Raw genomic sequence first — 27661 nt, 5'->3', positions numbered from 1 at the left:
AGTTTTTCTGATTATTGAGGCATCAAATGCCTGACTTTGTATTTAGAGATATCTTGATATTGTGTCATGGGTTTATCAGCAATTTCACAAGTTCCTGCTCCAACTTTGCCAGTTGTACTCTCTGGTGAAGCAAAAATGCTCCCCTTTACCTGGCTTTGTTGTTGAATTGTTGCATTTCACCTTCTGGTCCTCTGTTTCCTGTTAAAGCTCTTTTATTCTCTGTGCTTTTTTTCCAAACCAATCTATTTTTTATATTCATGTTGCCGGACAATCATTTCTTTTTTTGACATGGATTTGTTGCCACAGTCTTCCTTTGCCTTCCTCCCTTCAACAGGCTTGGGGTTCAATAGTGGTGTTACTTCAGCATTGCCATAACCAGCAAAGGTGATTGCAGCGATGCCATTTTCTTCATCTATCTCCTCAATTTCTGCTTTGTAACACTGTCCATCTTCACTCCAGATTGCCATACATTTGTCTCCTACTTTCCATAAATGAGTGGGCTGAGTAGAAGCAAAACTCTCTGAAGGTTTCAGAAGGTTGAGCTGACAGAAGGTCTTTGGTTAGTTCTATGACTTCCATTAATTACTTTTCCTCCCCCCCCCCCCCGGGTCTGAGTTCTGAAACTGTTCCTTCAGTGACAGATGGGCAGTGGTCACAGAATCAGCAATTCCAGGAAGCATCAGGTGTTGTGATCTACGTATCAGCAGGTCAAAGTGGGTGTACTCAAGTACTCTACTGAAGGAAGGCATTTCAGGGATATAGAGAGCCACTTAATTATGCTCAGATAAACTATTTCAGAATCCCAAATCTGGAACCCTTTTCAGATAAGTTAAATTTGTTTGAGTCCTAATATTCTTGTAAATTTTTCTACAATTTTAGCAACTCTTCATTTTCTCCATTTCCGAATAATGGAGCTTCAACTTGCTGGAGTTGAGCTTTGTAGCTTGCCAGTTGCTTTGCTAGATCCTTGGACATCTTGTGTGATGTGGGGGTGGAGCAGTGGGAAGGGAAAGGGGCAAATTAGCCCAGTGATGGTGGCAGTGGCAACAGGGGAAGCAGCAATAGGAAAAGTATCCGTGACGACAAGGCCAATAGGTGTGAAAAAGAAGAACTCGGTCTGCAGAGCTAGACATTTTTCAAAAGGAAAAATACAAATAGCTAACGCATGAAAAATGCTCAGTATCGCTAGCCATAAAGGAAATGCAAATAAAATCACAATAAGTTATCATCTTACTCTAGTTAGAATGGCTTTAACCATAAGTTAAAAAAATTGCTGGCAAATATGCGTATAAAAGGGAATCCCGATATACTATTGATCAGAATGGCAGTTAGTACAGTTATTGTGGGAAGCAGTATGGTGATTCCTGAAAAAACTAAATATAGATCTACCACAGGACCCAGCTATCCCACTTTGGGAATATATCCAAAGGAAATGAAGTCAAGGTGTAAAAGAGATGCTTGCACTGTCGTGTTTAAGGCATCTGAGTTCTTAAAATAGCAAATATATTGGATCAACCTAGAATTTCATCAGTGGATGTCTGCGTAAAGAAAAGTTGGTATGTATACCTGATGGAACATTACTTAGCCATATAAAGAATTAAAACCCGACATTTGCAACAAAATGGATGAAACTGGGGAACATTATTCCAAGTGAAGTCAGACACAGAAAGACAAATTGCATATGGTTTCTTTCATATGTGGAAGTTTATATATAGGATATATGTATATAAATGTGTGGATATAAATAAAAATATAAAATATCTAAAATATAAAAATGTGTGGATGCCATATTATTCAACATATAGATGTTTTTAGATTTTGTATTCTTTGAATTATATCCCTTATATGATACTATACCCTTCTTTCTTCACTTTATGATCCTTGTTGTGAATCTGATGCTATTATTTCCTAATTTTTAGAAAAATGATATGCATTTTAATAAATAATATGTAAACTATAATTACTATCAGTATAATATTTACATATGAAGTGAACATGACAAATGTTAAAAATTATTAAATCTTCTTGTGACCCTTGAATATTTTTATAATTTTCTGTATTTTTAAAATTTTTAAAAAAATAGACATAGTTTTAAAAGTATTTAAAACATTTATTTATTTATTTGAAAGGTAAGGAGAGGGAGAAGCACAGAGATATATATCTTCCTTCTCCTAGTTCACTATACAAATATCCACAATGGCTGGGGCTGGGCCAGGCTGGAGCCAGGAGCCTGGAACTTGATCCAGTCTCCCAAATGAGTGTCAAAGACCCATGGATTTGGGTCATCTGCTGCCTTCCCAGGAACATTAGTAGGGAGCTGGGTCTGAAATGGAGCAGCTTGGACTCATACCAGCACTCATATGGAATATTGGCATTTCAGGTGGTAACTTAACCTGCTTTGCCACAATGCCAGCCTCTGTTTGGAACATTTTAAAATAAAATAATAATAATAACAGAGATAGGGTTTTGGTAGTTATAGTAACCATATCAGAGAAATAAGCCTTAAAGTTCAGAGAAAAAATGTTTGATTCTATGGTCAGAATTCATTTCATGAGACATTAAAACTTTATCATTTTGACAATATAATGATGAATTATCTCCATGTAAAAGAAAGTATTTATGTGGCTATTATTAATGATTAATTAAGTAAATGTCTGGTGCCAGTGCTGTGGTGCAGGGGGTTAACTCCCTGTTCTGAAGCACTAGCATCCCATGTGTCATTACCTTCCTCAGTAAGTTGAAATGTTAGGCATTCTTAAAGTGTTTCCAAGCCTTTCTTATAACATGGTGAACTATCATTTGAAATGGAGCCATCGCCTAAAGTTTTCTCTAGCTCTGAGTCACTTAAACTGATATTTGCCATCTTCTGCTACAATGTCCATCTTCTGAGATGACCCAACAACAGTCTGGACTCAGTATTTGTGTACCTTTTTGACCATGTCTTTCATTTATTCAATACTATCTGTACTATATTATTTAGAACTGACTCAAGATTTTTACCATATGGACCCAATGCTCTTGAATTTCTTGTACTGATTCAAGACTTTCTTCTCCCTCCTTTCATATTTCTTGTATCATTTCAGTAGAGACCTGGGAGAAGGAAGGTAGCTGCTTGTGTAGGAGGCTTTACCTTGATAGGAATTTTGTGTGCCATATTTTACAAGATACTGTGATTAAACTAGAGTGTCGCTCCCCGTCTTCGTGGAGGAACGACACAGGACCCTGCGCTGTTCTTTTGTCTGCTCGGCCCTCCCCGGGTTTGCTGCTGGTTCTTCCCGGGTTGGCTACCGTCCCTTCCACCTCCGTGGAAGGGCGGTTCCCCCTGCCACATTCCCCACTTCCGCGGGGGAGCAGCATACCGCCGGCCGGCTCTCTCGGGGGCTGCACAGGTGTTCCCCTTAGATGTTCCTGTTAGATGTTCCTGGTGCATGTTGTCTCTCTCCTCCTTTATAGTCCTCTTCCACCAATCCCAACTCGGCTGCCCACACGCCGAGTATGCTGCTGTCCTCCAATCAGGAGCAGGATCAGCTCCTGGAGGTCATCACTCAAGTTGGCAAGAGGCAGCTGCGTAGAAGCTGTTTTCTCCTCTCCCAGCGCCATATTGTGGGAGAGCAGATGCATAGAATAAGTCTTAATTCCAGTAACTTAGTCTAGTCTGAGTTGCTCCCAGTTGCTCCCCACAGATCCCCCTTTCTTTTTATTTTTGGCGTTGATACGCGCCTGTCTTCGGTGCCCCGCGGCACACACTTTGCTCTGCTTGCTAGAGTTGCCCACAGGTGCTTACAAGTCCTATCAATCAGGCAAACCGAATCCGGGCCCTCTCTTCGCCATGTTGTGAGGAGGTTTTTAGGTGCTGATGCGTGCCTGTGTTCGGTGCCCTGCAGTGCATGCTCTACTCTGCTAGAACTGCTTGCAGGTGCTTACAAGCCCTACCAATCAGGCAAACCGAATCCAAGCCTTCTCATTGCGGTATTGTGGGGAGACTTATTGATGTTAATTCGTGCCTGTCTTCGGTGACCTGCGGCGCATAAGCTGCTAGCTGCCCGCAGGTGCTCACCACCTCCCTAATCAGGCAGACCGAATCCAAGCTCTCTCATTGCCATGTTGTGGGGAGGCCTTATTTTTCTCTATTTCCCTATCTCCGGGCATTCCTATTGCTCCTATTTTACTTCTATCTACCAGCATTCCTATTTCTCTCATTTTACTTCTAAACTTCTGTTTCTCTTATCCCTGCGGCTTCCCGGCGCCCGCCCCGAGGCTGCTTCTTGGCGGCTTCCCGGCTCTGAGCCGCTTCAGCCCGCGCTTCTCCCATCTGCGCGGCTTCCCGGCTTTGCGCGGCTTGGCTTCGCGTGCTCCGCGGTCTCCATGCCCTTCGCGCCAGCCCCGTGTTCCCTATCTATTAGCGCCCCGTGCGCTCTCTGCACGTGGCGGCTTCCGCGAGTCACACAGCCCCAGCTCACGTTTCCGCCACTAGTATTCAATCTAAGTTCCCCGGGTTAACCTGGCGAATTCAACCTAGCTCACGCGTCTGCGCCTTTCGGTCTGGCTTCCCGTCCTTTGCTCCCCGGGCTAATCTGACGGATTCCAACCTGGCGGCCCACGTCTCTGCCTCTGGTTCCAGATTTTCGCCTTTTGCTCCCCGGGCTGACTTAAAGAATTCCAAACTGGCTTACGTTTCCGCCTCGGCCTGCCCCCCGCAGCTTCAATTTCCCTAACATTTTTCTCTACCTGGTATATTTCCCTAAGTTTTCTTCCAACAGTATTCCTCCCTCATTTCTCCTGGCTTCTCCCCACAGTCTGTATCCGAGTCTGTTTGTTCTAGCTTTCACTTTCACTTTCGACCTTAGAGATTTCTCCTAGCTTCCCCCCATAGTCCGTATCTGAGTCTATGCCTAGGCTTTCAATAGCTTCTTCCGGCACCTTTTTCGTCTGGCTTTTCCCTAGGCTGTTTGCTAGTCTCTCTCTCTGGTAATTTTCCACTTCTTCCTGTTTCTTCCCTCCTAGGTTTCCCTATCCAAGTCACGGCACCATTATGTCGCTCCCCGTCTTCGTGGAGGAACGACACAGGACCCTGCGCTGTTCTTTTGTCTGCTCGGCCCTCCCCGGGTTTGCTGCTGGTTCTTCCCGGGTTGGCTACCGTCCCTTCCACCTCCGTGGAAGGGCGGTTCCCCCTGCCACATTCCCCACTTCCGCAGGGGAGCGGCACACCGCTGGCCGGCTCTCTCGGGGGCTGCACAGGTGTTCCCCTTAGATGTTCCCGTTAGATGTTCCTGGTGCATGTTGTCTCTCTCCTCCTTTATAGTCCTCTTCCACCAATCCCAACTCGGCTGCCCACACGCCGAGTACGCTGCTCTCCTCCAATCAGGAGCAGGATCAGTTCCTGGAGGTCATCACTCAAGTTGGCAAGAGGCAGCTGCGTAGAAGCTGTTTTCTCCTCTCCCAGCGCCATATTGTGGGAGAGCAGATGCATAGAATAAGTCTTAATTCCAGTAACTTAGTCTAGTCTGAGTTGCTCCCAGTTGCTCCCCACACTAGAGGAACTTTGGTTGAAAAGGAAGTGACATCAAATGGTCTGAAGTTTAAGAAATGGAAGTGTTTACATCTGTGGAAGAGAAAATACAAGTGGGGTGTAACAGCTATATTCAGATACTCAAAAAATGTTATTTAGTCAGAAAAAATTAACTCTGTTGCCTCCCACACAATTACTAAGACTACAGTGGGCAAATAGAACCTGTCCAAACTGCTGGGAGGTTAAACAAGGGGCTGATGGATTTAATTTCTAAAAGTACTTGTGACCCCATGCTTCAGTTAGTGTGGATAAGATAGTTACTTTTGAAATATGGGCTAAAAAATAATTTTCTTCCTAAAATTGTTTATAAGAATTGAATGGATTAATTTCTGTTCACAATTGATCATAATGATAGGACTAAGAGCCAAAGGGATCACATAAACAAGACTAGTGTCTGCAAATACTAGCTGATAGAATAAAAAAGGGAGAGAACGATCCAACATGGGAAGTGAGATACACAGCAGACCCATAGAATGGCAGATGTCCTAAACAGCACTCTGGCCTCAGAATCAGCCCTTAAGGCATGCGGATCCAGCTGAAAAGCCCATGAGAGTATTTCAGGCATGGAAAGCCAAGACACTCTGGAAAAACAAAAACAAAAACAAAAACAAAAACAAAACAAAAAAATTAAAACCTAAATGAAAGATCTCTGTGAGTGAGATCCCAGTGGAAAGCACAGGTCTTCATAGAAGGAGGTACCTTTCTCTGAAGGAAGGAGAGAACTTCCACTTTGACTACGACCTTGTCTAAATATGATCAGAGTCGGTGAACTCAAGAGGCTTCCATAGCCTTGGCAACTCATGACAAGAGCGAGGTGTCAATTTGTTAAGTCAACAACAGGAGTCACTGTGCACTTACTCCTCATGTAGGATCTTTGTCCTTAACGTGCTGTACATTGTGATTTAATGGTATAACCAGTACTCAAACAGTATTTTTCACTTTGTGTTTCTATATGGGTACAAACGGTTGAAATCTTTACTTAGTATATGCTAAATTGATCTTCTGTAAAGAAAGAGAATTGAAAATGAATCTTGATGTGAATGGAAGGGGGGAGGGAGAGGGAAAGGGGAGGGTTGCGGGTGGGAGGGACGTTATGGGGGGCAAGCCATTGTAATCCATAAGCTGTACTTTGGAAATTTATATTCATTAAATAAAAGTTAAAAAAAAAGAATTGAATGGAACACATGTTAAGATGCATATATCTGAGCTCAAAAAGTTTTATTCATTTAAGTTTGGAGTAATATGTAGCATTCCATATTTTATGATACAGCTTAATTTTGAGAATATGATATGGTATTCTTTATATAAGGCGAATCTATTAAAAGTTTTTGACATTTTATGTTTTGTCTTCGGTATTGACAGCAATCAATACTTAAACATGTCAGAAACATTAGCAATCAATACTTAAACATGTCAGAAACATTATAACAATTGAAAAAGGTAAATATAGGGGCCAGAGACGAGGCCTAGGGGGTTAAGCTGCTGCATGTGACACTGGCAACCCATATGAGCACCGGTTTGTGTCCTGGCTGCTCCACTTCTGATCCAGTTCCCTACTAATATGCCTGAGACAACAGCAGAAATGGCCCAAGTCCTTGGGCACCTGCATCCCTATGGGAGACCTAGATGAAACTCCTGATTCTTGGCTTTGGCCTGGCCCAGCCAGCTGCTATAGATGTTTGAGGAGTGAACCAGTGGATAGATCTCTTTTTGTCTGTCTGCCTGTCTCTCTTTCTGTAACTCTGCCTTTAAAATAAATAATTTTTTTTTAAAAAAAGAGTGAATGTAATTATATGTTTACTGCTTTAATGTAGGACTTTGTGAAGAAATGGAAAATGGAACGTAATTGAATGAAGGAAACAAAGTCAATAGTTCTACACAAAACTGTATCATTTTGGGTATACAAGGAAGGAGATAGCAAGGTAGAGTTAGACATGAAAGACAAAGGGTGAGGTAGTAGCAGGTCTTCAGATTGGAAATAAGTTTAAAACCTGTAGACCCTGAGAGAGGAAAGGAAAAAAGAATGGGGTTTGGCGAATCTCAAACTAATATAGCCTGATGAAATCTAAGCCATCTCATCAATCAGCACTTATGTGATTGATCACAGAAAACTATTTTGGGGCAGACACAAGGCAGGCCCTGATTCCCTCCTGGTTTGCTGTAATTGATTGAGAGCTTTGTGGGCAGAGTGTGGCCTCTGTTCCAACACTGCCACAGATCCAAAGTATTGGAATTGTCAGCTACAAGTACTCCTTGTGGCAGGTGCTCTCTTGAAGGGGAATCTGAGTAGTGCATGTTTATGGCTACCACAAAACCCAACCCATATTTTTTTTTTTAGTGCTGGTGAGTATACATGTTGACTGGATGGCATAATTTGATGCTATCTGAACAGATTTCTTTTTGCTCATCTGCTTGACTTTATTTTTACTGCTTGCTTCATGTCTTTTAGCTTCCGTTTCATCCTATCTTGTCTCCACATATCAGGTATACAGTATGGATGATTATATCAATGTATATTGTTTGAAATGGTACAAAAATAAACTGTGATGGTAAAAATGCTCTGTAAAGATTTGAGATTTTTGAAACTCAAGAGTCTTTCATGTTATTCCTTTAGTGTGGAAGCAAAAAGAACTTAAACGCATTAACCAGTCTTTCACTGGAGCTGAAAGGAAAGCTGCTTTATGTGAACTGCTGGAAAAAGAGACCCAGTTAATTGCTTCCATTGGGAGACATAGATACGATGCTTCTATGACGAGCCAGGAAGTGGCAATACAAGCTTTTTTGGATAAGGTCAGTGAAATAAATACTATTTAAATATGAATGTGTCCTTAGTTTAAAAAGTTGGAACAATCATAAAGCATAAGAATTTCCATGAATTTTGTTGCACATTTTGACAAACATTTCTTTAAATTCTCTTTCTTATTTTTTCTTGTGAATACACTATGCTTTGGATTTTAACTGCAGCCTAGAATACAGATTAACAACTAACATAATTTGACATGTTCTTCACTAAACAGATTTGACCATGAAGGAAAAGATGGAAACATTTTCCTGTGACTCAGTTCATTTAGATTTAGGCTAGCAAAATAATTAGATTAGTTGCACCCTGATGAAAGTATGGAGTGTTAAAGTCACAAAATATCCTGATGGTAAGCAACCTGGGGAAGTTAGCTGGAGACTAGTGTGTTTGCTTCGGCTTACTGCATCATAACCTGGCAGGAAATTTCTGCACAAAAGGATACATGATTATTGAAGCCCACAAAAACATGCAATTAAGGTAAAGAATAAAGTAATTACCCTTTTGTGGTCAACATGCCTATTTGATATTGAATAGCCTGTTTCCATAGTGACCAATTTCCTTTTCTAAACCTGATCTTTCCAAGCAATTAGTAGTCAATCCAACCATAAGAAGAAGAGGAATACAGTTCTTCAAGATATTAGCCAGTATTGTTTCTTCTTTTTCTTCTTTTTAAAAGATTTTCTTTTAATTTATTTGAAAGGCAGAGTTACAGGGAGTCAGGAGGGAGGGAGGGAGAGAGAGAGAGAGAGAGAGAGAAAGTCTTCCATCTGCTGGTTCACTCCCTAAGTGGCCACAGTGGCTGAAGCTGGGCTGATCTGAAGCCAGGAGTTAGGAGCTTCTTCCAGGTCTCCCACACAGGTTCAGGGGCCCAAGGATTTGGGCCATATTCTACTGTTTTCTCAGGCCATAGCTCTCTCTGGATCAGAAGTGGAGCATCCAGGACTCAAACCAGTGCATATATGGGATGCCAGAACTGCAGACTGCTTTACCTGCCACTCTACAGTGCTAGCCCCAGCCAGTATTGTTTCTAATCCATGATTGTTATTACTATTTAACAACTGTTTATTTTTAATTTTCTAAATGCCTTTCTCCTAATTTGTATGTTCTCTTAGTTGATGTATGTTTACTGGTGGTGTTAACTGCTACCTGTATCCTGTAACTCTGCAGTTCCAGAGCTAGATTATTTTAGGAGTTTCCAAATCATGTGTCCAATTGCCTACTGTCATTGCTCTACAAATATCTTAAGAGTACACGTTGACATGGATACCCTAAGTCTTCTCACCTTCCCTTGCCCCACTCACTCACAAGCTGATCCTATCCTGCAGCATACATGCAATCTATCTCTATGGATGCTTCCCCATCTACTCATTTGCTTTAGACTGTATGTTATTTTTGATTTCCCCATCTAACCAACAACCTATTTATTCTATTACTGTTTTTTTTTTTGACAGGCAGAGTTAGACAGTGATAGAGAGACAGACAGAGAGAAAGGTCTTCCTTTTTCCGTTGGTTCACTCTGCAAGTGGCCGTTGTGCCAATCCAAAGCTAGGAGCCAGGTGCTGCCTCCTGGTCTCCCATGTGGGTGCAGGGCCCAAGGACCTGGGCCATCCTCCACTGCACTCCTGGGCCACAGCAGAGAGCTGGACTGGAAGAGGAGCAACCGGGACAGAATCCGGTGCACCAACCGGGACTAGAACCCAGGGTGCCGGCGCCACTGGCAGAGGATTAACCTAGTGAGCCACGGTGCTGGCCTGTTCTATTACTGTTTAACAGCTCCTTAAATCTTTACTGGAAATAGCTCTGCTGTTGTGCCCTTGTGCCCTTGCATAGGGTTTTTTAGGAAAAGACCACAGCTAACGTGAGGCCTGTTGGAATGCCTTGTGATTTTCCTGGAGCATGAAAGGATGTGACTTCTGGGGAACTGATTTGGGGCAATTCCTCTCTGTCTTGCCTGGCATCCTCTTTGCCTTGCCTTGCCTTGTGTGTATGTGAACTTGAAACTGATTTAATTGAATCTGATTTTCCTTCTCATCTGGATAACTTTATGTTTCCAAATTAGGTTATTACTTATAGAGTCACTTAATTCACTTCTCTCACATCCATAAACAAAATTCTGATCTTGTCCCTCCCCATTGCCCTCAGGGAACAAGTATTTTTGTGATGTTGCCTCTGCACACCAAGCACATGACACTGTTGTCGCACTGTCATCTCTCAGTGCACATTCACATCCACACTGCTCCAGCCATGATCAGTTATCTGCTTGTGCCCAGAAATACTGTGCACCCTTGATGCTTTTGCAACTGATTTTCCCTCTACATGGAATCTTCTCTCCTTCCTTTCTCACCCTTTAAAACAAGCATAGATGACTTCTTCCAGAAAGGAACTGATGTTCTGTCGTTAGCCTGTATTATATGCCCTCATTAGACTCTATCTCAACTCTTTGTTTTTAGTGGTCAACCCTTATTATATCTGTTTAGATGTCTGAATAATTCCTAGATTCTGAATTTCTTATGACTGAAGCTGACTTTTGTCTCTGCACCTCCTATTTTAGCACATTGCTTTCGACAGAATATCAATGAATGCTTGTGAAGGAAGGCATGGGGGAAAATAAGGTACAGAAATAAGAGTGGTATAATTTTATATTCCAATTATCATCAATAAATTATATAATTAGATACTATCATTTTAGATTAATGCATATCTTAACTCTAGGAAAGATGAGTCTACTTTATAGAAGCCATAATATTCATATTTCCCCAGTGTTATATTTCAAATTAAACATATTCTCTTAGCAAGTTGCTTTGTCTTGCTTCCAGCTTTGTCACTGGGAACTGTTACTTATATGTCTGATTGTTAATGACATCAGATAGAGTAGCCTTTTCCCAGAATAACACACATGTTTGAAGGAACTGGGGAGAGGATGGGGGGGAACCTCTCTTTATTTGTGGCTTGACCTTCTGTAGATTTCTAACTTGTGCTATCATTGCCACTTTCTATTTCATGTAAGCTATTTTAAATTTAATCGTTGCAAATACTTACATAATGTCTATTTTTTTTTAAGCTCAGAACACCTCCCCACCTAGTGCTGCTTGTCTAGCAATGTCTGTAAGCTTTTTTCCTCCTAAACTCATATGGAGACAGCTCCTAAGTAGATCAAACCCCAACATATAAAAGTAACCCAAGAGTCTACTCATAATTGTTACCCTTTCTCATGAAGTATTAGTACCCTCAGTGGACTTTATGTGAATCTTGCTCAAAGAAGGTGAGATAAGGAAATCTTGTTCACAAGAATTCCAGTGAGGAAGTTTTTGTTTTCATTGTTTGGAAAATACTTTGGTAAGTTGGTGGAGGTAGAACAGAGATGCAGAAAGATCTTGTGTATGGAAAGAGTCGTTCTGTGCTAGGAAGATGGTTTTTGGGTATTGCTTGTATTAATGTTTTACATTGCTATAATAAAATTCCTGAGGCTGGGTAACTTATAAGAAATAGGTTTGTTTAATTCATAATTCTGATAGCTGAAAGTCCAAAATTGTGTGGGTGCAACAGTTTGGCCTCTAGGTAAAGTCCTATGGCAGATGACATCATAAAGGGAAACATATGCAAGAGTGGTAACATGGTAAATCAGAAGCCAGGAAAACTGAAGAAAGGCCAGTCTTTCCCTTTTATAAGAAATAATCTGAGTCCCATGAGAACCGTATAAATTTCTTCACATGGCATCATCCTTAATGATCCAATCACCTCCCCCTGGGCTCTGCCACCTAAAAGTCTCACCAGCTCTTAGCATCACTAGACCAAGGCTAGTGATCCTGAGCATTTTTTCCTATGTCTGTTGGCCATTTGTATTTTGACCTTTGAAAAATGTGTGCTCATGTCCTTAGCCCATTTCTTATCTAGATTATTGTTTTGTTATTGTTGAGTTTCTTGAACTCATTATAGATTCTGGATATCGATCCTTTATCATTTTACATAGTTTGCAAATATTTTCTCCCATTGTGTCTGTTGCCTCTTCACTTTGCTGAGTGTTTCCTTTGCAGTGCAGAAGCTTCTCAAAGCTTGATGTAATCCCATTTGTCTATTTTTGTTTTCATTGCCTGGGCTTCTAAAGTCTTTTACAAGAAGTCTTTTGCAATATCAACATCTTAGAGAGTTTCCCTGACATTTTCCTATAGTCATTTGATGGTACTGGGTTGTAGATTTATATCCCTATCCATTGTGAGTTGGTTTTTTGTATAAGGTATGGAAGGGGTCTTGTTTAATATGTCTGCATGTGTAGATCCAATTTTCCCATCACCATTTGTTGAAGAGATTGTACTTTCTTCAGGGATTGAGTTTAGCTGCTTTGTCAAAGTTTAGTTAGTTGTAGCTCCATGGATTAATTTCTGGGCTATCTATTCTGTTCCATTAGTCAACATGTATGTTTTTGCGCAGGTACCAAACTGTTTTGTTTGTAACTACTCTGTAGTGTGTCTTAAAATTTGATATTGTGATGCCTCTGGCTTTGTTTTTGTTATTTAAGATTGTTTTAGTTATTTGGGATATCCTGTGTTTCCATATCAATTTTAGCATTTTTTCTTAATCTGAGAAGAATGTCATTGGTATTTTGATTGGAATCAATTTAATCTGAAAATTGCTTTGAGTAGTATGAACATTTGATGATACTAATTCTTCTAATCAATGAAATAGAAATTTTTCCATTTTTTGTGTCTCCTTTTATTTCCTTCTTTTGTAATTTTCATTGTAGAGGTCTTTCACATCATTGATTAAATTTATCCAAGGTATTTAAGCTTTTTTGGTAGCTATCGTGAATGATATTGATCTTGTACGTTCTATCTCAGCCATGGCATTGTCTGTCTATATAAATGGTTATTTTTTGTGTGTTGATTTTATATCCTGCAGCTTTACCAAACTCTCTTATGAGTTCCAATAGTCTCTTAGTGGAGTCTTTTGGCTCCCCTGTATATAGGATCATGTCATCTACACACTGTGATAATTTGACTTCCTCCATTCAATTTGTATCCATTTGATTTCTTTGTCTTAGTTTATGGCTCTGGCTAAAACTTCCAGTACTATATTGAACAGCAGTTATAAAGTGAGTATCCTTGTCTAGTTGGAAATACTTCCAGGTTTTCTCTACTAAATCCGGTGTTGTTTTATGGTTGCCATATTGCTTTCATTGTTTTGAGGAATATTCTTGTATACTGAATTTTCTTAATGTTTTATCATTAAAGGATGTTGTATTTTATTAATTGAGTTCTCTGTGTCTATTGAGATAAGCATTTGTACTTTATTCTTCAATGTGATGTATGACATTTATTGAATTGCATATGTTGAACCATCCTGGCATACCATGGCTGAACCCCACTTGATCCTGGTGAATGATCTTTCTGATATATTGGATTTGATTAGCTAGTGTTTTGTTGAGATTTTTGCATTCATGCTCATCAGGAATATCAGTCTATAGTTCTTTTTCTTTGTTGTATCTTTTCTGGTTTTGGAATTAAAGTGATGCTTCCCCTGAAGGCATTTGGGAGGATCCCCTCCATTTCAATTGTTTTTAGTAATATGAGAAGAATTTGAATTAGTTCTCTAAAAGATTGGTAGAATTCAGCAGTGAAGCCATCCAGCTCTAGCTTTTCTATGCTGGGAGAGTCTTTATTACTGATTCAATCTCTGTCTCAGTTTTTGGTCTAATTAGGATTCTGAGATATTAATGACTTGTTTTTAGCTGATTGTCTATGTTGAGAAATCTACCCATTTCGTCTAGATTTTCTAATTTGTTGGCATATATCTGTTTGTTGTAATTCCTGATTTTTTTATTTGTGTGGAACCCATTGTAACATCTCCCTTTTCATCTTTGGTTTTATTAATTTGTATCTGTCGCTCCCCGTATTCGTGGAGGAACGACACAGGACCCTGTGCTGTTCTTTCGTCTGCTCGGCCCTCCCCGGGTTTGCTGCTGGTTCTTCCCGGGTTGGCTACCGACCCTTCCACCTCCGTGGAAGGGCGGTTCCCCCTAGCCACTTTCCCCACTTCCGTGGGGGAGTGGCATACCGCCGGCTGGCTCTCTTGGGGGCTGCACAGGTGTTCCCCTTAGATGTTCCTGTTAGATGTTCCTGGTGCATGTTGTCTCTCTCCTCCTTTATAGTCCTCTTCCACCAATCCCAACTCGGCTGCCCACACGCCGAGTACGCTGCTGTCCTCCAATCAGGAGCAGGATCAGCTCCTGGAGGTCATCACTCAAGTTGGCAAGAGGCAGCTGCGTAGAAGCTGTTTTCTCCTCTCCCAGCGCCATATTGTGGGAGAGCAGATGCATAGAATAAGTCTTAATTCCAGTAACTCAGTCCAGTCCGGGTTGCTCCCCACAGCATCTTCTCCCTTTTTTTAGTTAGTTGGGCCAATAGTGTATCAATTTTGTTTACTTTTTCAAAGAACAGCTCTTCATTCCACTGATCTTTTGTAATGTTTTTGTTTCAATTTTGTTTGTTTTCTCTCTAATTTTTATTATTTCTTTCCTCCTATTAATTTTGGGTTGCTTTATTCTTATTTTTCCAGGTTATTGAGATGCATCGTTGGATCATTTATTTGATGTTTTTCACATTTCTTGATGTAGGTGCTAATTGCTATAAATTTCCTCTTAACACCGCTTTTGCTGTATCCCATAACTTTTGGTATGTGTTTTGACATTTTCATTCATTTCTAGGATTTTTTTTTATTTCTTTGACTCACTGTTCATTCAGGAGCTGTTGTTCAGTATCCATGTGTTTGCATATTTTCTAGAATTTCTTAAGTTGTTAATTTCCAGCTTCATTCCATTGTAGTCAGAAAAGACAATGGTATGATTTCACTGTTTTGGAATTTGTTGACACTTGCTTTATGGCCTAGCATATTCAGTATCCTAGAGAAAGTTCCATTCATTGATGAAAAGAATGTGTATTCTGCAGCTGTGGGATGAAATGTCCTGTAGATATCAATCAGGTTCATTTGAAAGGTCCATGATGTTGATTAGATCTATTGTTTGTTAATGTTTTTTTGTCTAGTTGAGCTGTCCATTGATGAAAGTGTTGAAGTCTCCCATTGTTTTTGTGTTGGAGTCTAGGTCTTCTTAGATCCATTAACATTTCTTTTAAATAGCCAGGTGCCCTGTCACTGGGTGCATATATATTACCACAGTCACTTCTTACTTTTGAATTGATCATTTAATCGTTACATAATGCCCTTCTTTGTCTCTTTTAATATTTTTGTGTTAAAGTCTGCTTGTCTGCTATTAGGATGGCTACTCTTGCTCTTTTTTCTTTCTGTTAGCATGGAATATCTTTTTCTATCCTTTCACTTTCAGTCTGTTTCTTTTTTGGTGAGGTGTGTTTCTTGTAGCCAGCAAGTATATGGATCTTATTTTTTTAAATCTGTTCAGACAGTCTGTATCTTCTAATTGCAGAATTTAAGCCACTTACATTAAAGGTTGTAATTGATAAGGAACAGCTTGGTCCTTCCATTTTTCATAAATATTCCTATTTGGTTTGTATTTCTTTTTTACTCTTACTATGAGATTTTCCACCTTCACATTTTTTCATGATGATGACTATCTTTTTATGTTTCTGTGTGTAGCACATCCTTAAGTATCATTTGTAAGGCTGGATGAATAGTGACAAATTCTTTCAATTTCTGTTTTGGAAGGTCTTTATTTCACCTCTCTTTATAAATGAGAGCTTTGCAGGTACAGTATTCTGGATTGACAGTTTTTTTCTTTTGGGGAAAAACTATGTTTCCATTGTCTCCTAGCCTATGGAATTCTGATGAGAAATCTGGTGTCAGTCTAATTGGAGATCCTTTGAATGTAATCTGGCATTTCTCTTGTGCACATTTTAGAATATTTCTTTTACTATTGAAAGCTAGAGTATAATGTGTCATGGTGAGGATCTTTGCTGATAATTTCTATTGTGAGTTCTATGTGCTTCCTATACTTAGATGTCCCTATCTTGTCCATAGTAGGGGAATTTTTTGCTATTATTTTACTAAATTTGTCTTCTAATCTATCCTGTCTTTCCACACCTTTAGGAACTCCTATTACATGTGTATTAGATCATTTGATTGTATCTCATAAATCCTGAGCACTATTTTAGATTTTTCTAATTTTTTTCTTTTCTGTCTACTGAGATATTTCAAAAGATTTGTCTTGTAGCTCAGTTATTCCTTGTTCTACCTCAGTTTATTTTGTCATTAGTGCTGTATTTTTATTTGACATATTGAATTATTAATTTCTAATATTTCAGTTTGATTTTTCTTCAGTATCTATTTCTTGGCAAAAATTTTCATCCATGTTGTGTATAGATTTCTGTAACTTGTGTATTTGCTTCTCTGTTGTTTTGAGTGCTCTTAGGGTCATTCTTTTGATATCCTTTTCAGGTATTCCTTCAATCTCTTCATCTTCACTTTCTAATATTAAAGTCTTGTTGCCTTCCTTTTGGGGAATCATATTGTCTTCCATGTTCATGTTTCTTGTATCTCTACATTTATTTTTAGGCATTTGTGAAAACACTTGTTGGTTTTTTCCTCTGATGACTTTTATTTTTGAACTATGCCTCTGTGGCTTAATGTAATATCTGCTTCTTCAGTGGATATCCAGTGGTATGTCCTGGTTGGGGCTAAGGAGGTCTGTTCAGTGCTGAAGGGTGGGGCAAGAGTCTAGAGTCACACCCCGGTTGGGCAGAGTTGATCTCTTTCATTAGTATGGGGGAGGGTATGATCACTTTGGCTGGCATGATCATGGAATCACCTCTTCTTTGCCTAGGGACCAATACCCACAGTGGCTACACACCCCACCCACATAGATGCACAGATCACACAAAGTATCCTCATGGTCCTCAGTGTTGGCACAGAACCCTCTGCAATGGCCTATCCCAGTTAAACTCTGAGTCTCTGAAGCCAGATATGGCGACTGCCCAGAGACCCTACCATACCCCAAGGCCTGTAGTGCAGTCATAGAAGTCCCAGTGACACAGAGCTCAGGGCTGTTGCAATCACAGAGAGCAGGTACTCCACTGTCAGCCCAGTGAGACTTCCCTGTCCATTGAGAGAACAAAAGCTTTTCCCAAGCTAGCTGCCAGTCAATTTTTCTTCCTGGAAACTAGAAGTCCAGGCATCTGTGGTATAGCAAGGAGTTGGGATCACTTTGCAAAACTAAATGAGCCCCTTGCTCCCTGCCAACCCTTCAAGCCAGACTCAACATCAGTGGGGACAACAAATGTATCCCTCTGATTAAATCCCCAGTTGTGTGTGTGAGTCTCATCAGCTTCTACTTGCCTTATTAATATGGCTCTGCCTTCCTGCTGGTTATCAGGTGAACTTGTTGGGGGATGTGGGGATAGCAATGTGCTCTCCCTTCATGGGGTTAGCTGGGCACTGTGCTGCCTATTAGCGCTCTAGGCCAGACTCAAAATCACTGTGATCTGCAAGGTTCTCCCTCAAGAAATATCACCAGTGACACTGGCTATCACAGACTCTCCTCACCTGGCATCTCCTCACCTGGCATCCCCCCAGAAGTCCGTGGCTGTGGAGTTGCCAGTGGTGTCCAGGCTCACTGCTGTATGTTTGTTCTATCCACAGCCTTCCACGGTGTTTCTCTTCTTTCTTAGCTCTTCCACTGCAAACTTGTCAACAACTCCCCCAGTGTCTGCACTTTCTCAGCTTTCCTTTCTTCCTGGGGTCAGAAATCAGCATTTGTTTTCCCTATTCAGCCATCCTGGATCCATCAGAAAAAAGCATATTAAAATTAATCCCTGAAATTAGATAAAGTTAGAGTGTTTTCTGATGTCAAAGCAAACAACCAGAGCCATGATGCAAACTCTAAGTTCTTTTTTTATTTTTTTTATTTATTTATTTATTTTTTTGGACAGGCAGAGTGGACAGTGAGAGAGAGAGACAGAGAGAAAGGTCTTCCTTTGCCGTTGGTTCACCCTCCAATGGCTGCCGCGGCCAGCGCGCTGCGGCCGGCGCACCGCGCTGATCCGGTGGCAGGAGCCAGGAGCCAGGTGCTTTTCCTGGTCTCCCATGGGGTGCAGGGCCCAAGCACCTGGGCCATCCTCCACTGCACTCCCTGGCCACAGCAGAGGGCTGGCCTGGAAGAGGGGCAACCGGGACAGAATCCGGCGCCCCGACCGGGACTAGAACCCGGTGTGCCGGCGCCGCTAGGCGGAGGATTAGCCTAGTGAGCCGCGGCGCCGGCTTTTTTTATTTTTTGACAGGCAAAGTTAGTGAGAGAGAAAGAGAGGGAGAGACAGAGAAAGAGACAGAGAGAGAGGTCTTCCTTCTATTGGTTCACTCTCCTAATGGCTACCATGGCCGACGCTGCACTAATCCGAAGCCAGGAGCCGGGTACTTCCTCCTGGTCTCCCATGCGGGTGCAGGGACCCAAGCACTTGGGCCATCCTCTGCTGCCCTCCCAGGCCACAGCAGAGAACTGGACTAGAAGAGGAGCAACCTGGACTAGTACCTGGTGCTCCAACTGGGACTAGAACCCGGGTTGTCGGTGCTATAGGTGGAGGATTAGCCTAGTGAGTCAAAGTGCTGGCTGCAAAGTATAAGTTCTAAATTGATCACTATAACGTTGACAGGGACCCAAGCACTGGGGCCATCCTCTGCTACCCTCCCAGTCACATTAGCAGGGAGCTGAATCAGAAGAGGAGCAACTGTGTCTATATAGGATGCCAGTTCTGTAGGTGGTGGCTTAATTTACTACACCACAGCACTGGCCCCAAAATAGATATTTAAAGAGAAATAATTACTTTCCTATAATTTGGAAACAACTTTGTAGAATAAAATTTTATGTTTTGGTTTTAGCTTAATTTCATTCATTTTAAATACTATATGGCTTATTGAACAGGTATTTTGTTTATTTAAATGTTTAAAAGTTATTTAAAGGACATCACAAGGAGAGGGTAGGAACACATACACACACACACACATCCACACACAAAGACAGAGAGATAGAAAATGGAGATAAATAGAGAGAGTCTTTCATCCACACTTGTTCACTCCCCAGGTGACTACAATAGCCAGGGCTGGGCCAGGCTGAAGTCAAGATCCAGGAAAACCATCCATATCTCCCACATGTGTGGCAGGGCCCCAAGCATTTGGGCCACCATTAGCTTCCTTTTCAGGAACATTAGTGGGAAGCTGGAGTGGAAGCAAAGCAACTGGGACTGGAATTGTCTTTCCAATATTAGATGCAGTGGTCACAAATCCTGGCTTAATCTGCTGTGCCACAATGCTGGCCCCCAATACTTTATTTTTTGTTTTATTCTGAATTTATCTGAATAATTAATATGATTTTAGATTAGTCCATTTAAGGAACTGAACTAATAAGTTATAATTGATTTTATGCTAAGTTCTTACTTTTAATAAAAGGTCTAATAAAAACTGACTCAAAAGATTTTTTGACTTATTAAATAATTTGTAATTTTAACACTTCAAGCAGTGACTTCCACAGATTATGAAATGTTTAAAACTTGTAGAGATGTCAGAACCAGCCCTTAAGGCGTTTGGATCTGGCTAAAAGGCCCATGAGAGTTTCGGAAGCATGGAAAGCCAAGACACTGTGGCAAAAACGATGACCCGAATGAACAATCTCGGTGAATGAGATCCCAGCGGAAAGAATGGGCCATCAAAGGAGGTACCTTTCTCTGAAGGGAGGAATGAACTTCAACTATGACTATGGCCTTGTCTAAATAAGATCAGAGTTGGTGAACTCAAGAGGCTTACATTGCCTTGGCAGCTCATGACAAGAGCCTTGGGTGATTACTGACACCATAAATAAAAGAGTGTCACTTGTTAAATCAACAACAGGAGTCACTGTGCACCTGCTCCCCATGTAGGATCTCTGTCCTTAATGTGTTGTACTATGAGAATTAACGGTAAAACTACTATTCAAACAGTACTTTGTACTTTGTGTGGCTGTGTGGGTGCAGTCTGTTGAAATCTTTACTTAGTATATACTAAGTTGATCTTCTGTATATAAAGATAATTTAAAATAAAATTTTATGAAGAATAGGATGGGAGAGGGAGTGGGAGATGGGATGGTTGCGGGTGGGAAGGAGGTTATGGGGGAAAAAGCTGCAACAATTCAAAAGTTGTACTTTGTAAATTTGACATTTATTAAATAAATTTAAAAAACTTGTAGAGATGTGTAGAAATTCAGGCAAAAATTTGAATGAATGGTCATTAGCTGGTTTCTAATATAGATATATAGATATAGATATAATAGATATAGATGTATATATAGATTTATTTGAAAGGCAGAGTTACAGATAGGGAGAAGGAGAGAGAGTGCGAGAGAGAAAGAGAGAGAGAGAAAGATCTTCCACCCATTGGTTCACTTCCCCAGTGGCTGCAATGGCCAGAGCTGGGCCCATCTGATGCCAGGAGCCAGGAGCTTCTTCTAGGTGTCCCATGTGGGAGCAGGGGCCTAAGTACTTGTGCCATCTTCCACTGCTTTCCCAGGTGCATTAATAGGGAGCTAAATTGGAAGTAGAGCACCCAGGCCTCAAACAGGTGCCCATATGGGATGTGTACATTGCAAGCAGTGGCTTTAGCCCACTGCACCACAGTGCTTGCCCCTCTAATATATCTTTTGAGTGCTCTTTACCCAACTTGTGAGACAATTTGAATTTCTGTAAGCTATTTTCCCCATAGTCAAGACCATTTCTTTCTTTTTTTTTACTTGAACATCAGTTCTGAATTGCAATTAAAACTTAAAAATTAAAGCTTAAAAACTGCAATTTTTGTTAGCTGTGTAATTTAATGCTTTTTCTCCATACTCAGCTGGCCAACAGCTAATGGGATACAAAAATACAACCATCTTTTTCTGAGAGCTACAGTAAACAAGGGTGTCACTATGGATGAACAAAAGGCCCTTTGCTGTGGAAACAGTGATCACTACCCAATAGTTTTCGAGGGGTTAAGGTTTCTCTTAATTTGTGCCCTTAGGGACTTGAAGACTAATTCAGTAGGAAGAAAAGACATATTTTTACAGTATAGTCATTTCTTTTCTTTGTGGAAGGCTGCTCCTCTTGAGGTTTTTGTTATCCCTCCACCTTACCCTCACTGAAACGTTTCTCCCTGCTGTTCTGTTTTTCTCCTTCAGAGCCTGTACTATCTCATTTGTTGTCAGCTAAATGGAATTTATTATGCTGCTCTCTTCTAAAGCAATTTAAAAACATGATTGTTGTACATCTCTTATTACAGCCAGTTCATTCAAAGAAATAAGGAAATGGAAAGAGAAATAAGCAAAGTTGACGTTTTCCTGTCAGAATAAAAAAACACCTGAAAGCCTAAAATCAAAGAAGCTTAGACTTGAAGACTAAGTTATCACTGTTTGCAGAAATACATCCGAGTATAAAAACGGTTTTACTAAACAGATCTTGTCTATCTTCTTGGTATCAACTCTAGGGAACTTAAATTTCAAATCTAGGATTTTTTGATTATACCTCTCAATTCCCTTTAATCTGGCTATCTTTCGGTTATTCTTTAGGTTACATTTTTTTCTTTTTAGCGGTTAGGTGCTTCATAGCAACCTCTAGTTATCTATTTATCTGTGGTCATTACTCATATCACCCCTTATTTTCCCACAGAGCCCTCTCTATGGAAAAGGAAGGATTTTAATTCAGAATTGAAGGACAGGAAGGATTTGTTGTAGAGTGTATTTAGAAAAGCCTAAACTATTTCCATGGAATACTGTATTCCACAGGGCTTTAAAAACTTGGAAGGAATGTAGAGTTAAGTCAGTCTACCAACTGGAAAAAATACAGTGAAGTAGATAAAGTAGACATTTCATTAAAAGGTTATTACACTTGGATTACTACTAATGAAGTAAGTTACTGACCTGTAGAGCAAAAGATACTGTTGGTATCTCTGGTTAAAACAAAATTATATATACATATATTTATATATGATTTATTTATTTGAAAGGCAGAGTTAGAGAGAGAAAGAGACAGACAGACAGTGAGAGACGTCTTCTATCTACTGGTTCACTCCCCAAATGGCCACAATGGCCAAGTCTGGGCCAGGATGAAGTCAGGAGCCAGGAGCTTCTTCTGAATCTCTCATTGAATAGAAGGGCCCAAGCACTTGGGCTACCTTCTGCTGCTTCCATAGATGTATCAACAGGGATCTGAATCAAAGATGAGCAACTGGGACATGAACTGGGGCCTATACTGGGATGCTACCATTGCAGGTGGAGGATTAATCTGCCATGCCTCAATGCCAGCCCCAAAAGAAAATTATATTTAATAGAGCCAGTCTGAGAAAAATTACGTGCAAAAAGATTAAGATGTTAGATAGACTTTAGAATACTGCAATATGAGACTTAGCTTAAGATTACTTTCTAACCACTTTCTAAAGAAGCTTTGAAATAAGTATTAAAATTAATTATGAGGTGTGTCCAAAACAAGGCTATATTCATTTAAATTTTCTGTGTTTCTAAGTACTCATAATTAAGTGATAAACTATTTTATTATTAATGTTTTATTTAATATTATATTTATCAAATAACAAAATAAATTATAGGACTGAAGCTTTGCCTTTACTGGATTAAAACTGAGAATTTAAATTTTTGGGTGAAATTTCTTAACTCTAAACAACACTCATTTTGGTTCTCATCAGGATATAATGCCATTACTCTGAAAACATATCAGATATAGTTGTTTTTAAGAATTAGCCTTACAGTTACCAATGCAATCTTGCTAGTATAAAATGTACAAATTGAAAGTAAATTGATGTTAGAACTAAACAAATTACTTATTATATTGTTATTTAAAATACAGCATTATATTATACCTGTATTTGGTTAGTCAACATTCCTGCTGATTTATTCCAATACATAGAACTTCTATTTAAGGTTCAAAATTATATCACATTTAAGGATTAAATAATTCAAAATAGGCATAAAGCAAGCTACATGGACTCTAAAGTGAACATCAAGTAATTTACAAAAACATTTGATACTTGAACAGTTAAGAATTGGGATTAACAGAACTTTGTTTCTGAAAAATTATAATTAGGGAAAGAAATCGAGCAGCTCTATACTGGAAAGTGAAGAGAAACGATAGATAAGGTTTAACTGAAATAGCTGGTGATTATATTTTCTCTTAAAATCTCAGTAAGACGGAACTGAATTAGTGGTAGTCAGAAGTAACATGATTATAGATTATTCTTGTGTTGCTGAGTCTGTAGACTCATTCCATCAACAACTGCCTCTGATCTCTGAATTCTTAATGTGGGAGTCCTCAGATGAGCTTCAAAGAGAGTAAACTCCATCTGTTGCCCTCAATTCAGGAGGTGAGCTAGGTTGGGAGGTACCAATGCATACTGGGAAATAGGAAATGAGAATCTTAGGGAATATCAGAGAGGTAGGGACCACAGAACTCGTAAGATAGCATAGCAAAATGATTTAGTCTTTCATATCCATGGAGGATAGGTTCCAGGACCATGGAGGATACCAAAATCCATGGATTCTTAAGTACCTTGCGTAAAATGATGTATTTGCCTATAACCTATGCACACCCTCCTGTTTGCTTTAAATAATCTGTAGTTTACTTACTACCTAATACAATGTAAATGCTATGTAAATAGGTGTTAATACTGTATTGTTTTGGAAATAATGACAAAAAGAAAAGGTCTATACATGTTCAGCACTGATGAAATCTTTTTTCCAAAATATTTTCCTTCTTTGGTTGATTGAATTCCAAGATGTGAAATACAAGGATCCAGAAGGCAAACTGTATAGCTGTTTCACTATGGATTTCTGCTTTGTGAAGGATTTTTAATTTGTTTAGGTTTATTTTTATGGGACACCAAAAAATAAACCTAAACACAATGCACAAAGTCCCCTTTTTAGTATGTTTTTAAACATAAATATATTGAAGATTGTCACAGTTGCTCCACAAAAAGTTGTCCTCAATTGGAAAGGCGTGATGAAGACACACTTACACAACCAATATAATTGAACCAAGCATATTTTTTTTGATAACATTCTAAATAGCATGCTCCTCTACTCCCCCATGTGGTTAATGAATAATTTTGTATACTTGTCAAGCCATTCAACATACTAGTTAGTACAATTAGTAGCAAGTCCTAATTCCTGTAGAAATGTTTTCACTTCTTCAGACTGCAAAGCTCTTTATTGTCTTTAAAAAACTTTCACTTTTGCCTGGTTTGTAAATTCTTCAATTCATTGTCTTAAGTTTTAATGATACTTTTATTCATAAATGATATTAAACTTTTAGCAGAAGGAAAAAATGGTTAGTTTTAGCCTTTAATTAACTGATACTTGTAAGTATAATATCATTTTTAAGTGTTCAGCTCCAAAGACATGGAGAACACCTAATGGCTACATAATCAAGATGGATACACAGTTCACTATCAGAGCCAGAGAACTTCAAAACATCTACAAATGCATATTGCTGAAAAATCTCTCTCAAGATGAGAGGCTGGATGTACTCCTAACACTTAAACACACCGTGAAGGTATGTTAACTTTCTGTTAACTCCAGGGTGTGGGGGTCACAATCAATCAAAAGTTGAATACTAAAAGAAGCAAATTATTTTTGCATTAAATAATTATAAAGATTATTAATATTTATGAAATTTTATTATTTTATCAACAAATATATTGTTTAGGTATAATTTGGGGATGGGAAAGAAGGATGCACTTTTCTGTGAAGGGAGGAGAGAACTTGCACTTTGCTTATGGTCTTGTCGAAATATTGGAGGAGTTTGTGGATTCAAAAGGCATCCATAGCCTAGGCAGCTCATGTCAAGTGCCTCGGATAATCACTGACGTCATACATAAGAGTGTTAATTGTTAAATTAACAACAGGAGTCACTGTGCATTAACTTCCCATGCAGGATCTCTGTCCTCAAAGACTTGTATTATGAGAGTTAATAGTAAAACTTGTTCTCAAAGATTTACTTCATTTTAGTGTATTAAGCGGAGGATAGTCTTATGTCTCAAAAGTTATATTTTTGTCTGAGTGCTTGCAAAAGATGTATCATTTTTGGGTTCTTCTTTAAAGAAAATTAAGTTTCTCAAATAAATAATGCTAAAAAAAGTGAAATTAACTTTGAGATGCAATAATTTTGAACAGCCCTTGTCTGGACTGTTGAGGAACAATTTTTTTTTCATTTTCTTTTTCTTTCTCACATGAAATGTTAAACTCTTTACCTAGAATAATCTCCTGTGTATAAAATTAATTGAAAATACATCTTAGTAAAAATAAGACTGGGAATATGAGAGGGAGGAGGAAGAGGAATGGGAGAGCATGTACAGTGGGAATAATTACTATGTTCCTAAAGTTGAATTTATGAGATGCATGCAAATAGATAAATAAATAAATTTTAAAAATAATTTGGGGGTGGATAGGATTGATATATTAATATTTACCTAAGAATTCTCATATTGTGGTGCATTATGAATATAAATAGAGTATGAATATTCTAAATGTAAATACACATTTATTCACTGGGTGCAAATATAGATTGAACTAAGATTAATACTTAGTTCAATAAATCAATGTTTACATATTTTTTTAGGCAGAGATACAAAGAGAATGAAATTATATGTTATAATGAAATTAGAACCTATGTATTATTTAGTGCTTTGTTTATTTTACTCAAAATTAATGTAGAAGATTTGAGCTTGTTATTATAGATAATGATAGTGCATCCATTTCCATGTATTATATAATGTTCCATTGTATGAATAAGCTATAATTTTATTAAGCATTTACATAGGGATATTTGGTTCTAACTTTTAGCTACAGTAAACAATAAATCTATGTGCATATTCCTCTGAAGCACTTAAAAGTAGAATTTCTGAGTCATAGATTATGCAGCTCTTCAAATTTTATTATTAGATAATGCCAATTTTTAAAAAATTAGTTGTATCAGTTCATACTCTTGTCAGTAATGTTTTATTTCTTCTGGAATGTGGAATTAGTTTGCTGGATGTAAATTTTGAAAACAAACTCAGTGGTTTTTAAAATTTCATACTGATATTTTTGTATTTTTTATAGGAACATGCATGTAAACTGACCCAGGAAATCCTAGAATTGATTGACAGAGAAGTTGACCTTATGATGAGAGGAGTCAAACCTCATAACCTTGAAGGGCTCAGAAAAAGAATTGCAACACTCTTTTTCCATTATATAAAAACACCTCTGTTTAATCCTGAAGTTGCAAGACACCTTAAGGTACTACACTTTAGCCTCTGCCTTCCTTTTTAAAGTCCTAGGATGTAATATAGCAAATTAAAGGATATTCAAATTTTGCCTAATGCTTTATTTGGAATTCATATGGAAGACCATCTTATTGGTGAGATTTTCTTTGAGTGATTTTCATCTTTATATTGATAAATTAAGCTTACTATTTTAACTTCTTATATGTCTGCATTTCCAGCCTTAAATTCTTGCCTAATTTTTGAACCAACTTTCAACTTAGTATTGCATTACATTAAATGTATTGTGATCTTTCACACCTCCATGATTTTGCACACACAGTTGCTTATGCCTGGAATGCCATCCTCTAGCTCATCTTGCCAAACTCCTACTCATTTTTAAACTCAGACTTCATGTCTTCTTAATGGGGGCTCTGAGGTAGTAAAACTATTCCTAGCTGAAATCCTACCTTATACCTTGTTGGATTTTTTACTTTGGCAAACACATTATAAATAAATCTATAAATACAGAATACATTGAATGTATAATGTAATTATACATATAATTAATGAACATATAATCTATGTTTTGGCTACTGTGAATAGTGCTTCTATAAACATGGTGATGCAAGTATCTCTTTGATACAATGAATTAATGTCTTTTGGGTATATACCCTATAGTGAGATTGTGGGCTCATATGTCAAGTCTATTTCTGGTTTTTAAAGAAATCTCCATACTATTTTCCACAGTGGCTACACTAATTTATATACCCCAATAGTGTATAAGAATATTGAACATATTCTATATTTAAGGAACATTTGCTGGGTGTGTGGAATGATTTAGTTAGTAAAATGGCAACTTTGTGTATCATGATTTTTTGATATTCATAAGCACATTTATCAACCTTGGAAGGAATGTTTAAAAAGCCTATGTACATATTTTAAATTGAACAAATGTTTATTGAGTGTCTATCATTGCAAACATTATAGAGGGTGCTAGCAATAAAGGTTTTCCTTCTTGGATTTTATCTTCCCTTTTTTATTTATTTAAAATTTTTTACTTCTATCAGATTCAATGTCGATGGCAG

At 38.8% G+C, this 27661-nt stretch overlaps 1 protein-coding gene and 1 pseudogene across 2 annotated transcripts in view; one reads left to right on the top strand and one right to left on the bottom strand.

The window, feature by feature from the left end:
• Window positions 1-27661, top strand: part of IQUB (IQ motif and ubiquitin domain containing) — a 135588-nt gene that overhangs the window by 71544 nt on the left and 36383 nt on the right. For both annotated transcript variants that reach the window (XM_089329492.1, XM_008258260.5), the window contains exons 8-10: window positions 8184-8359; window positions 24716-24886; window positions 26434-26610. In XM_089329492.1, the coding sequence (XP_089185618.1) occupies window positions 8184-8359; window positions 24716-24886; window positions 26434-26610 (524 nt within the window). The remainder of the gene's footprint in view (window positions 1-8183; window positions 8360-24715; window positions 24887-26433; window positions 26611-27661) is intronic.
• On the bottom strand, window positions 12-975 carry LOC149127571 (survival of motor neuron-related-splicing factor 30-like; annotated as a pseudogene).

Source organism: Oryctolagus cuniculus, chromosome 3 (assembly GCF_051225735.1).
Source record: "Oryctolagus cuniculus isolate XC-2025 breed Fujian yellow rabbit chromosome 3, ASM5122573v1, whole genome shotgun sequence".
Taxonomy (NCBI): Eukaryota; Metazoa; Chordata; class Mammalia; order Lagomorpha; family Leporidae; genus Oryctolagus; species Oryctolagus cuniculus.
This window is presented reverse-complemented; position numbering and strand designations above follow the sequence as displayed.